This window comes from Podarcis cretensis (genome assembly GCF_951804945.1).
Source record: "Podarcis cretensis genome assembly, chromosome: 2".
Taxonomy (NCBI): domain Eukaryota; kingdom Metazoa; phylum Chordata; class Lepidosauria; order Squamata; family Lacertidae; genus Podarcis; species Podarcis cretensis.
The window spans coordinates 111,955,454-111,968,275 of NC_137171.1; the positions used below are offsets into that span (position 1 = coordinate 111,955,454).

At 42.1% G+C, this 12,822-nt stretch overlaps 2 protein-coding genes across 2 annotated transcripts in view; both read left to right on the plus strand.

Annotated features, from left to right (window-relative positions):
* Window positions 1–7,509, plus strand: part of LOC307209015 (killer cell lectin-like receptor subfamily B member 1B allele A) — a 250,274-nt gene extending 242,765 nt beyond the window's left edge. The window contains exon 8 of the mRNA XM_079964095.1: window positions 7,478–7,509. The gene's annotated coding sequence lies outside the window, so the exon portion shown is untranslated. The remainder of the gene's footprint in view (window positions 1–7,477) is intronic.
* LOC307209820 (vomeronasal type-2 receptor 26-like) lies at window positions 2,379–9,828 on the plus strand (the record flags this gene model as incomplete). The annotated part of the gene is made up of 5 exons (XM_079965183.1): window positions 2,379–2,530; window positions 3,987–4,278; window positions 6,758–6,994; window positions 7,712–7,838; window positions 8,679–9,828. 5 exons carry the CDS (start codon window positions 2,379–2,381, stop codon window positions 9,581–9,583), a joined length of 1,713 nt encoding a protein of 570 aa, XP_079821309.1. The 3' UTR covers window positions 9,584–9,828.
* Between the last annotated feature and the right edge of the window lie 2,994 nt (window positions 9,829–12,822).

Genomic DNA, 12,822 nt, shown 5'->3' on the forward strand with positions numbered 1-12,822 from the left:
CGAAGCTGCTGTTTTCCGTGTTGTTATTCTTTCTGGCCCCGGCATTTCTTATCTGTTGGTTCCCAGTGTTATATGAGTTGTTCAAGGTCACAACTACCAGCTCTAAGTCTGTTCAGCCTTACAGCTATCCCCCCCTCCCGCCTTTCTTCCAGTTTTGCTTTCCCTTTTGCCAACTATTTCTTTCCCTGTCACCCTTTCACATTCAAAAACCTATAACATAAAATATATAGATATACAATACAATATTTAACAATAAGGGGGAGCCAATTAGTTAATATTCCAAAAACAAGGGAGGTAAACTTAAAAATAAGAATAAGAATAAGAATAAGAATATTAGGTCAGTCCAATTTCCAATTTCCCGTATTTTCTTGGAACAAAGGAAGTGCACAAGGCAAAAAAAGAAGAACCAGCAGAGAAGGGATTATTCTTTAAATTATACTAATCTACTTATAGTCTCTCAATACAAAGTTAAATTTCAAAACAAAGAGTCCTTTCCCACCAAGGAAAGTGTTATTTTTAACTTTATCAGTACATTGTCAAGGTCATTTCGGTAGACTCAGTAGAGAGCACCAGTACTTCCAATTTCTTCCCTCCCCTCCTCCCATATTGCTCACAAATTTTAACCGTTATATATTCAATTCTTAACATCCATTCACACCAAAAATTTTAGTATCCAATATAAATAAAACTATAATATTGATTTTTATTTTAAATCCGATTTAGTCCAATTTTAGCTATGGATATTATAGTCCTTTTCTTTCAATCTTGATTTTTAACCAGCTGATGCCTTTTTTAATAAAATAAGTCCGCAGTTGTAACTCCATTAGGTTTGGTATCTTCAACACTCTGAAAAGTCCAAAAACTCTTTCCCCAAAAGTATAGAGATTATTCAGAGAGTCAGAGAAGAAAATTATATTCCATTAAATAACATTGTAATCATTCTCAGACTTAACCTCCATTTTCAGTCAAGTTCATTACCGCCATAAGATAAGTTCAAGTTCAAATTGAATTCAAGTTCGTTGTTTTGGTGTTTTCCTTTAAAAACATCTCAAAAACTTAAACTTTGTTTGAGGGGTTTTTTTGGGGGGTGGGAGATGTCAACAACTTTTCTCTCCAGATTTTCACTTTTTGAAATATGGCAACCCTATGTAAATGTCAGCCAAAAATAAACTGCCCCCACCTGAAAAGTGCTGCAATTTTAATACACCCTGGATTTTACAGAGTTTCTCTATTCTATCTTCATAGGGAATGCAGCTGACAAGAGGGATTCAGGGCCAACGCCTCCCTGTGTCACACACACCCTGGCAACATTGTGTAAAACCATACAAAATGATCAAACTGACATAACAGCATAAACTAAAGAACATCCCAGCATAGCAGGAGGTTGTGCTAGATGACATATATTGTAAAACAGTATGGAAAACTGGCCCAATTAAACAACTGAAACAAAACAGAAAGGTCTATATTGTTCTCACAATGTAGGTTGTGTGTACCTGGGCTGTGAACTGGATTTGGACAAAGGCCAAACCAAACTAGGCTGTTTTGAGCCAATTTCTGTTCTGCCCATATCAGACTGAAGCAGCTACAAATCACTACAGGATTGATCAGGTTGTCCTGAATTGATTTGCAGGTGTTTCTGCAGATCTGTATCACAGAATAGTCCCCCAGAAAGCCAGTGTCTGTGGAATGCTGCAGTTTTAGATTACAACACCAGGCAAGTGTTGGGTGGAGTGAGACCATTCTAACTTTCCTCCAGCTCCACTCCTCCCCTTCTCCTCTCACCATCCTGGTCTTCTTGCAAAAATGGAGAGCCACACCTATAAATTTGGGTTTTACATTAATAGAAGTGACCCTGATTCAACACAGAGATATGTCATCCCTCAGCTGCGAACATGTTTTCTCCTGCTCTCCATCTGTGCATGAGCTGCAAAGAGGATGAACGAAGAGATGGTTTTATGTCCCCTGCAATTATCAAAATCAATGTGATTGATAAGTATTCCTGTGGCCAAAGTCCCATAAGACTCCCCGCCACCCCTGGGTGTCACTTTTGAGACCAGTAATAATAATAGTAATAATAATCAGAACCCAGCAGTTCCTTGCACCAAATTTGAAGAAAGCTAATAAGAATGAGAGTTGAGAGTTAGACAATCAGAGCTGGTCTGTCAGTTAAATGCTTTAATGTATCTCCATTAGTGCTGAAGCCAAGCTCTTAATCTGTGAACTCAGTCAAGGTGGTTGTATTTCTTTCTTGTCACATATCTCTGTCCGTCCACTGACTGGGTATATTCTAAAGCCAATTGAATAAAGGCGCCACTTGCTTCATTGTGCCTAAAATGACCCTACTGCTCATATTGCTTCATTTGCTCTTTGGGGTAGTGATGAATATAGAGATAGATCTCTCAGACCTACAGACACCTCTAAATAATTATTACAGTCCAGGAGATTACCTTATCGCTGGAGTTATACCTGTGAGAACGGCAGTGTATCCAACACACACTTTCAAGTCTGACCCTGCCCATGACTTCCAACCGTAAGTGCTATTTGCTGTTAAGTATTGGTTGTCCTCAGACAATTCTGATCTTCCCTGCTGCTGCCTGTGCTCTGAATGAGCAGCAGAATCTTCAGCTCCCTATTTGATTCCAGTAAGGCTTGGGACAAAGTCCCTCAAGTTATGATACTCTTGCAAGGAAGCTGGTAAAATGTGGGTTGAAGGAGGTAACTGTTAGGTAGATTTGAAGCTGGTTGACTGAGCGAAACCCAAAGAGTACTCCTTAATGGTTCCTCGTCATCCCTGGAAAAAAGTGAGAAGTGGGACTACCCATTAAATTATAGAATAAGATTACTCTTAAACTCCAGGATCATTTTACATGGTGTTATAAAAGGTAGCAGGATCCAGTTCCTAGAATTTCATGTGAAAGGTTTTACTAATAGCAACCTGAATCACCAGGAAAAATTCAAATGCACTTTGACTACCATAATATTCATTAACTTGACTTTTGCTTGAAAGAAAAGGATCTTTGGTCTGCTTCAGCAGAACAATTCTTTCGCTCTTCAAAGAGTGGAATGTGCATGTCTGTGGGTCTCTGCTCTCTCCCCAAAAGTAGCAAATCCACTGACATTTTAAATATTTGAAACCTGAAAAAATTTGGATAAATTAAAATGAATATCGACTCCTAGAATATATATTTTTTTAAACTTCTTACAACTTTTGTTGTAGTACCATCAGGGGAAGGGAGAAGAAATATGCAAAGTTCTGAAATATTTAAATTAAATGTAGGTATATGAATTGTTGCCGGTCTTTTAACTGAATTGATACTGTAAATGAATTACTGAAACAAACTATTGATACGTAAGCAAACCGTTGTGTTGTTTTGAATGCAATATGAGTAGATTTCACAGCAATCTTGCAGAAAATGCAAATTCATTCTCTATAGTATATAATTCTGTTTTTGATTGCTACCGTTACAGGCCACTTTTCTTCCCAACACATCCCAGGTTGTTTGCACTTACTGTATTTAAAATAACACATTATCAAAGGAAAAGGGGGACAGGGTGGAAAAGGGGAAAATAAGTAAATTATGGTTCTATAGTCACTGAAGGCGACTGTTCTATGCTGGGATGAGCCAAAGGGCACTGAGTCCTAGCCAAGCCAGGGCTTTTATGCCTTCTTCCTATTAGACATCAACATGACGGACCTTTGCTCTTATTCAGCACGACCCTTCTTATGTTCTTAAAAGACAGGCACCACTACTGAGCAGTCCCTCTGCCTGGTTCCCTGTAACCTCACTTCTCACAGTGAAGGAACTGCCAGAAGGCCCTCGGAGCTGGACCTCAGTGTTTGGGCAGAATGATGGAGGTGGAGATCTCACCCCCCTCCCAAGTAGACAAACCACTCAGATCTAAATGTCACTGGCACCTTGAGTGGAAAAAGCAGGATTTGAACATAGTATTCAGGTGGTAGATGTTCAATTTCCTTTTCATTCCAGGATACTGGAAAGGAATTATCAACACATCCTGGCCATCTTGTTTGCCATTAATGAGATTAATGAGAATCCCAAGCTCTTACCTAACATCACCCTTGGCTACAGGATCTATGAAAATTGTTTCAGTGCCAGGACAGCCTCTGAAGCCACCATAGACCTGTTGTCGATGAGAGATTGGGTGGTTCCTAATTTCAGGTGTGAAAGGCAAGGGAAGCTCCTGGCTGTTATTCAAGGAGGGGACTTTGAAACCTTTTTTCAGATGGCAACCATGCTAAACGTTTATGAGGTCCCTCAGGTAGGGAGATCATTAGCTCTTGTGATTGAAAGTGGGGTAAAGGGGATTGAAGAATGTGGAACCCTTTTCTCAGGAGTTTGGGGCTGATGTCTGCCTCAGGAAAGTTGGGATAAATTTGTGACCTCACACTGCTTGCCTTCTGCAACTCTGCACCACAAGCAGGAAGATGAAACCTGTACTGAAGAAATTTTTAAAATCCCATCAGAAAAAGCTTCTCATTGTTGTTGCTGTTTTCTGAGCCCCACTAAGGTTTGGAGGAGAAGAGTAAGGAACAGGGATGTACTGGAGGGTGAACCTTCCGAAATGCAGCACTGTCTTTTTCAGAGCAGGAGTTGTGGGACTCAGCTAGACTGGGGAAGAAAAAGCGTTTCATATGCATTGTATATGCATTATAACGCTGTGACACCATTTTCACTGTGGAGTTCTGTTTCCCCCAATGTGATTTCTTACAACAAAGTTTGCAACACGTTTAACTGAAACGCTTCTTTGATGTGTCTAGATAGAACCATGCTATCTCTTGTTCACCTTTTCTCTAAAGTGAAAAGTCCCCAATTCTGCAACCTTTCCTCCATCCACCTGTCAACAGATCTATAGCCTGGGTATAATTCCAATCTAACTCAGTGGGACTTGCCTCTGAATAGACATGTGTGAGACTATTCTGTTAAGTGGAAAACATTTCAGACAAGCAAGGCCTGAGCATTATTTCCAAACTAAGCATTGATTCCTTTCCTCCATACCAGCTCACTTACGGCTTTGTAATCCATACTATGAGTGAAAAAACTCAGTTCCCCTCTTCCTACTGGATGAGTCCCAAGGCAGCTCCACAGTACATGGGCATCGTTCAGTTGCTGCTGCATTTCAGGTGGACATGGGTCGGTCTCATTGCTCCAGACAATGATGGTGGAGATCTTTTCATGAGAACCATGAAGGCGATGGTCTTTGGGAGTGGCATTTGTTTAGCCTTCACATATGCAATCCCACATTTTTCTATTGGCATCTATGTTTCCAAACAAATACTTTTAAGGTTTTTAGGACATCTTATTCAGAGGAGAGCCAACGTGATTCTGTATTATGGGGATCCTGATTCAATGCTTCTGTTGCCACATGCACTGTACAGAATTGAACTAAAAACCAATGCCCCAGTGGGGAAAGTTTGGATCTCTACAGCTCTGTGGGGCTTCACCTTAAGTTCATATTTTGAGTACTGGGACATCGTATTCTTTCATGGGGCATTGTTCTTCAGCACCCAAACAAACAGAAGGTCTAAATCACAGGACCTTTTTTTGACTCAAGATGAAGATTCATTCAATCAGATTTGGTCAAAACCCTTTGATTGCCCTCATCCCAACCACAGATGGTCAAGGAAAACCTGGAGAAGATGCATGGGGAGGGAGAAATTGGAAGGCCTCTTTGCAGATTGGCTTGGGAAAGACATGTCTGCAGGGAGTTGCAATGTTTATAGTGCTGTCTATGTTGTAGCACATGCCTTCCATGCTCTGATCACATCTGTGTCCAGCCGCATGAGAGCTACAGAAAAGGGCAGGCTGGACTTTCTGAACATAGAAGCATGGCAGGTGAGGGAGAGTGAAATCCCTTTACTACAATTGCAATGGGTGAACATTCTGCCTGCCTTTCCCACACTCCTGCGCAGTCTTTCGGCCAGAAATTCTGCTTATGCACATATATTATCTCAGTTTAATCTATATCATGGGGTTGCGGCAAAGATTTAAAAGGGTGGATAGAGGAATGTATACAGCCCTGGGCTCCTGGGTAGAAAAGCAAAATATAGAATGTATAGAATGTCTTCTTCTTTCTTCTTTGGTGATCACTCACAGCTGAGTTATGTCTTCAATAAACTCCGTTTTAACAGTGAGTCCGTAAGTGACTATAGAGGACAATTCTGGATCCACACGTCCTTCCACAGTGGGGACATAGATTTCCAGAAGGGACTTGATCATGGTGAGGGTTTGCCAAACATGCCTTCCTTTTAGCATGTTTCTCTCTTTCGTCCTGAGTTTGAGTATCTTCAAAGCTCATGACAAATTTGGTAAAGGCTGTTCTCCAATTGGAGCTCTTGCAGGCCATTGTTTCCCAGTTGTCAGTGTTTATACTACATTTTTTTAGATTTGCCTTGAGAGAGTCTTTAAACCTCTTTTGTTGACCACCAGCTTTAAGCTTTCCATTTTTATGTTCGGAATAGAGTAGCTGCTTTGGAAGACGATAATCATGCACAGATCATGTAGTGAAAATAAGCATATAAATAAAGGCCTATTTTTTTCTACTTGGAGCTTACATCCTTTTCTTTTGGGTTTCTGGGAGAGATACCTCCAATCTAGGAACCCACTTTTAAATTTATTCAACACTACATCAGTTTCCGCCAAAGAAAAGAGGGTTGGGGGATGAAGACTCAGATGGAAGAAAGGATGAATCTAATTGGCCCATCTTGCAAATGTTGACATTCTCTCTCTCCCACATCCAGCTCCACCCTTTTCTGAGAAGTCTCCACTTCAACAGTACTACCATGGATGAGGTGCATTTTGATGAGGACGGGGAATTAGTGGCTGACTATGATGTTGTGAATTTGGTCACATTTCCTAACGAATCAGCTGCAAGAGTGAAAGTTGGTAAACTGGAAACCCAAGCATCATTTGGTCTAAAACTTACCATTCATGAGGAATCCACCGTGTGGCCCAGTTGGTTTAATCAGGTGGAGGATGTATTCATATCAATGCAGCAGTAGCTAGGAATGTGAACTGTGAGTCTGGAGGTCTCCAGTTCAAATAAATTCAAAATAGCTAATATTTGCCTCAAACTTAACCTCTCCTTGGTCATTTGGAGATTATAACGCTGGATCCCTGCAAGATCCTGTTTAGATAATGTATAAATGATGAATAAAAAGTTGGCCTTAGCCTGAACCTCTCATTTGGAGATAACAAGGCTGAAATACTTAGTATAGCCATATATAAAGGTAAAAGTAAAGGGACCCCTGACCAATAGGTCCAGTTGTGACTGATTCTGGGGTTGCAGCGCTCATCTCGCTTTATTGGCCAAGGGAGCTGGCGTACAGCTTCCGGGTCATGTGGCCAGCATGACTAAGCCGCTTCTGGCGAACCAGAACAGCACAGAAACGCCGTTTACCTTCCTACTGGAGCGGTACCTATTTATCTACTTGCACTTTGACGTGCTTTTGAACTGCTAGGTTGGCAGGAGCTGGGACCGAGCAACAGGAGCTCACCCCGTCGCGGGGATTTGAACCGCCAACCGTCTGACCGGGAAGTCCTAGGCTCTGTGGTTTAACCCACAGCGCCACCCGCATCCCATAGTCATATATACCATTCTGCAAAGCATGGACACATCACCATAGAATGGTTTGGTACCTACAGACAAAACAGAAACTCACCAAAGAGTGTTTGTTTTCTTGATGCCTTTTTAGACAAGACCTCACTCTAGCTGTACAGAAAGTTGCCAACCTGGATACAGGAAGGTGGTGCCAGAAGGACAGCCAATTTGCTGCTATAGTTGTGACCCTTGCGTAGAAGGAACCATTTCCACTAACACAGGTAAATGGTATTGAAGAAACAACAGGCCCTAGGAGACTGAGAAAGAGGGTCAGGATGAAAGTAGGCATGCTAGGTTTGAAATGAATTTTTGCAAAGGAAGTGTGTGGCACTTTCCAAAATTAAGATGCAGATTTTTCACATTTCAAAATTATTATTATTTGGTTCTTGTGAATCTATTTCAGTGAAACAATTAGGCCAACACACTGTTTGAGTGCACAGCTCCAAGCAGGCTCAAACTATAACCTCTTCCACTGCAGTGATTAAATGACTAATACTGTATGCAGCACACCTCCTTATCTGCCTAATAAGCCATAGAACATTGCCTCCAATTTTTGCTTTCCAACTTTTTTTTTTTACATGACATGACTTGCTTTTTTAAAAAACAAAGGCTTAATACTTTGAGGCTTTGGGTGGAATGGAGGGATGAATCAGAGTATGAACTAGAAAGCATTCAAAGTTTTACCTTCAAATGGACTTTATTCACCTTTGTCCATGGCAATTATTTGAACTACTTTCAGGTGTCATCCAGAGATTTTTGAGCTTTGTTCACCTGAACTAGTTAATTCCAAGCACTAATCATGGCCACATGAAGCTCAGAATCAATCCATTATCTAATGAGTAACTATTTCTCCAGGACTTCAGCTTTCCATCTGATTCCCAAGATTTGGCAGACTGCAACAGGCTTATTGCATGCTTGTTTGAGATGTTGCCTAAGAACTGCATTAAAAGGGAGAATGCTGAGTAAAAATATAATAAAGGGGAGAAAAGAAAATCACATTGTGGTATGAAATTTCTGGAACACCTTGGAATATGATGTACTTAAATAATTTTTTCTATCAGATGCAGATCATTGTCATCAGTGTCCAGAAGATCAGTACTCAAACAATGGGAGGCATCAATGTATCCCCAAGACCATAGTCTTCCTCTCCTATGAAGAACCCCTGGGGGTCACCTTGGCTTTCTTTGCCCTATTTTTGTGCCTAATCACCAGTACTATTTTGGGAATCTTCATTAAGCACCAGAGCACTCCACTAGTTAAAGCCAACAACCAAAACCTGACTTACATCCTCCTCGTTTCCCTCCTGCTTTCCTTTTTGTCCTCCTTTCTATTCATCGGCCAGCCTCAAAAGGTCACCTGCCTTCTCCGTCAAACTGCCTTCAGCATCATCTTCTCAATTGGCGTCTCTTCTGTGCTGGCAAAAACGACTACTGTGGTGCTTGCATTCTTGGCCACAAAACCTGGGAACAGCATCAGGAAATGGGTGGGGAAAAGTTTGGCAAACTCCATCGTCCTCTTCTGTTGCAGCATTCAGTTTGGCATCTGCATTGCCTGGATCGGAATGTATCCCCCCTTCCCAGAACTGGACATGGATTCCCAGGTCAGACAGATAATTCTAAAGTGCAATGAAGGGTCCATCGCTATGTTTTATTGTGCCCTTGGCTACATGGGCCTTCTGGCTGCCATCTCTTTTATGGTTGCTTTCCTCTCCAGGAAGCTTCCTGGGGGTTTCAACGAAGCCAAGTTTATCACTTTCAGTATGCTAGTATTTTGCAGTGTTTGGGTCTCCTTCGTGCCAACCTACTTGAGCACCAAGGGGAAATGCATGGTGGCTGTGCAGATCTTCTCCATCTTGGCTTCCAGTGCTGGGTTATTGGGCTGCATCTTCCTTCCCAAATGCTACATCATTGTCTTGAGGCCTGATTTGAATTCTAAGGTGCACCTAATGATGAAAAGAAAAGATTAGAGTTTGGTCAAATGTATAGCTCAGCCAAATTTCAGAAATGAATTCAAATTTTACTCAACATGTTACCATGGGATGACCATCTCCCCCCCCCAGGAGTGCCCTTTCAATATATACCACCATTCCCAGGAGAATTCTGGTTATATTTTCAAAGTGCACAGCAACCAGGCTTTTGATCTCTGCACACTTATTTGGTTTTATAAGTGTAAGGGGAGAGAACCATCATCATTTTGATGGTTAAGTCCAGACTAAGGCAACTGTGGGGTGTGACGCTTATCTCGCTTTCAGGCCGAGGGAGCCAGTGTTAGTCCATAGACAGCTTTCCAGGTCATGTAGCCAGCATGACTAAACTGCTTCTGGTGCAACAGGACACTGTGACGGAAACCCGAGCACATGGAAACGCCGTTTACCTTCCCGTCACAGCGGTACCTATTTATCTACTTGCGCTGGCATGCTTTAGGACTGCTACATTGGCAGGAGCTGGGATAGAGCAACGGGAGCTCACCCCGTTGTGGGGATTTGAACCGCCGACCTTCCAATCAGCAAGCCCAAGAGGCTCCATGGGTTAGACCACAGCACCATCCGCTCCTTGGTGAAGCGGTGTTGGTGAGTATGATTGAGAATATGTGTGTGTGTGTTAAGGACTGCCATTTTAATGTATACAATAAAAATGTTTTGCTGAGTTGCAACTCTCTGGGTCTATTTGTGTTTCTTTCTCCTAAAGAACCAGCTACAAACAGATCAAAAGAACCTCTGATTTGTAACACTTCAAGGTGTTACATTTAGCCAGAAAGTACAGACTTTTCCTGTTACCAACCTTAAAGAAAGAAAAGGACCCCTGACACTTAAGTCCAGTCATGAACGACTCTGGGGTTGCTGCACTCAACTCGCTTTACTGGCCGAGGGAGCCGACGTTTGTCCACAAACAGTTTTTCCAGGTCATGTGGCCAACATGACTAAGCCACTTCTAGTGAAACCATAGTAGTGCACTGAAACGCCGTTTACCTTCCTGCCGGAACGGTACCTATTTATCTACTTGCACTTTGACCTGCTTTTGAAATGCTAGGTTGGCAGGAGCTGGTCCTGAGCAATGGGAGCTCACCCTGTCTTGGGGATTCGAACTGCAGACCTTCCGATCGGCAATCCCTAGGCTTAGTGGTTTAGACCACAGCGCCACCCGCATTACCAACCTTAGTGGCTGGTTAATCAGAAATGATAGACGAAGGCACACCTCCTGTGATTGATCAATTCCTCAGGGGTTTAGATGAAAGCTATGCAGCTTAAGTGAATTCAAATCTGTTTAAATCGATTCTGGATCTCAAATAAATAATAGAATGGAAGGCAAACACCTTTAAGAAGCTGCTTTCTGGGACAATTGATGCTTTTCTAAATTATGTGGCTAGGCCAGTAATACATCCAGGTCAGGGTCTTTGTTCTGCAGAGCTGTTAGGAAATTGTATCAACTCCAGAATTGCCAGCATATATTGCTGGCTCCTTACCAAACAGTAGCATTTCTTTTAAATTTGTGAGTTGACAAAGCTCAAAGCAGGATTGAAAATTGAGAAATATGGGCCAAGCAGTTCCAAAAAAGGCGACTCCCAGACTATTTAAACATTTTATTGAATGACAGAAAGAAGGAACAGTGAGAGCCCACACCATGCGAACTGTGATTAATATTAGTATTTGTGAGTGGATTGAATAGGCAACCTTACCTTGGCCTGATGGGGCTAACCTGCTTACAAGAGCTTAAAGGTAAAGGTAAAGGGACCCCTGACCATTAGGTCCAGTCGTGACCGACTCTGGGGTTGCGGCGCTCATCTCGCTTTATTCGCCGAGGGAGGCGGCATACAGCTTCCGGGTCATGTGACCAGCATGACTAAGCCGCTTCTGGCGAACCAGAACAGCACACGGAAACGCCGTTTACCTTTCCGCGGGAGCGGTACCTGTTTATCTACTTGCACTTTGACGTGCTTTCGAACTGCTAGGTTGGCAGGGATACAAGAGCTTAGGGCAGACATATTAACATTAGTGGGGCTGCAAATGAGGCTTACAGTTATGGTCAGATTAGATTTTACACAGAAGGTTCTAGTGTGAGCCCTGGACACGGTGGAGCAGTATTATTATTATTATTATTATTATTATTATTATTATTATTATATCATCATCATCATCATCATATTATTATTATTATTTATACCCCACCCATTTGGCTGGGTTTCCCCTGCCACTCTAGGCGACTCTCAACAGAATATTAGAAACATGATAAAAAATCAAACATTAAAAACTTCCCTAAACAGGGTGGTTTTCAGATGTCTTCTAAAAGTCAGTTTTTTTCCTTGACATCGGATAGGAGGGTATTCCACAAGGTGGGTGCGACTACTGAAAAGGCCCTCTGCCTGGTTCCCTGTAACCTCACTTCCCACAGTGAGGGAACCTCCAGAAGTCCCTCGGAGCTGGACCTCAGTGTCCGGTATGAATAATGGGGGTGGAGATGCTCCTTCAGTTTGATAGCCAAGATGGCAGGAGCAAGTTGCTCACATTTCCTTCCAATCCCTCTCCCTTGGAAACATCTTGAGGACAATTAAGCATTGCTCTGCAATCATAACCAAATGCAGGGCAAATAGCAACAGTTGTGTGAAGTGCTGGAGAAGGTTGTAGAAAGGAGGGGATTACCTAGTGTGGCAGGAGCAGAAGAGTAGATGAGCTAACTCTCCAGCCAAGTTTCTTTTGGTCTCTCCAGGCAATGCAGAAACATACATAAAAATAATGTTCCCGACTCTCTGAGAAGTCTCCCCCACTAAGCTATTGGTGGCAAAACTGGCCTTCCAAATATTGTTATACTCCCAATGGCCATCAGCCCCCAACAGTCACGGAAGATGGGAGTTGCAGTCCAGCAACATCTGTAGGGTCACAAATTTCCTACACTTTCGCTAAACTTTAATCCAAGTTCACTGTCCTTTCAGTTGTCCCAGGGGTAAGTGTGGCATAAACGTTTCAAACATGTATTCTCCTGTGCATATGCAACAAAGAGGTGTTCTTATGTCCCCTGCAATTATTAATATCATGGTGATCGATTTGCGTTCCTGGGACCAATGTCCCATAGGGTTTTATTTTTTAGAGGTCCCTTTTGAAATCAGTAATAACAGTAATAATAATATTGGAACTCAAAATCACTGATCACTTTTTGCACCAAACATGGAAAGAGAGGAACATCAATACAAATATACTGAGCTAATAAGCTG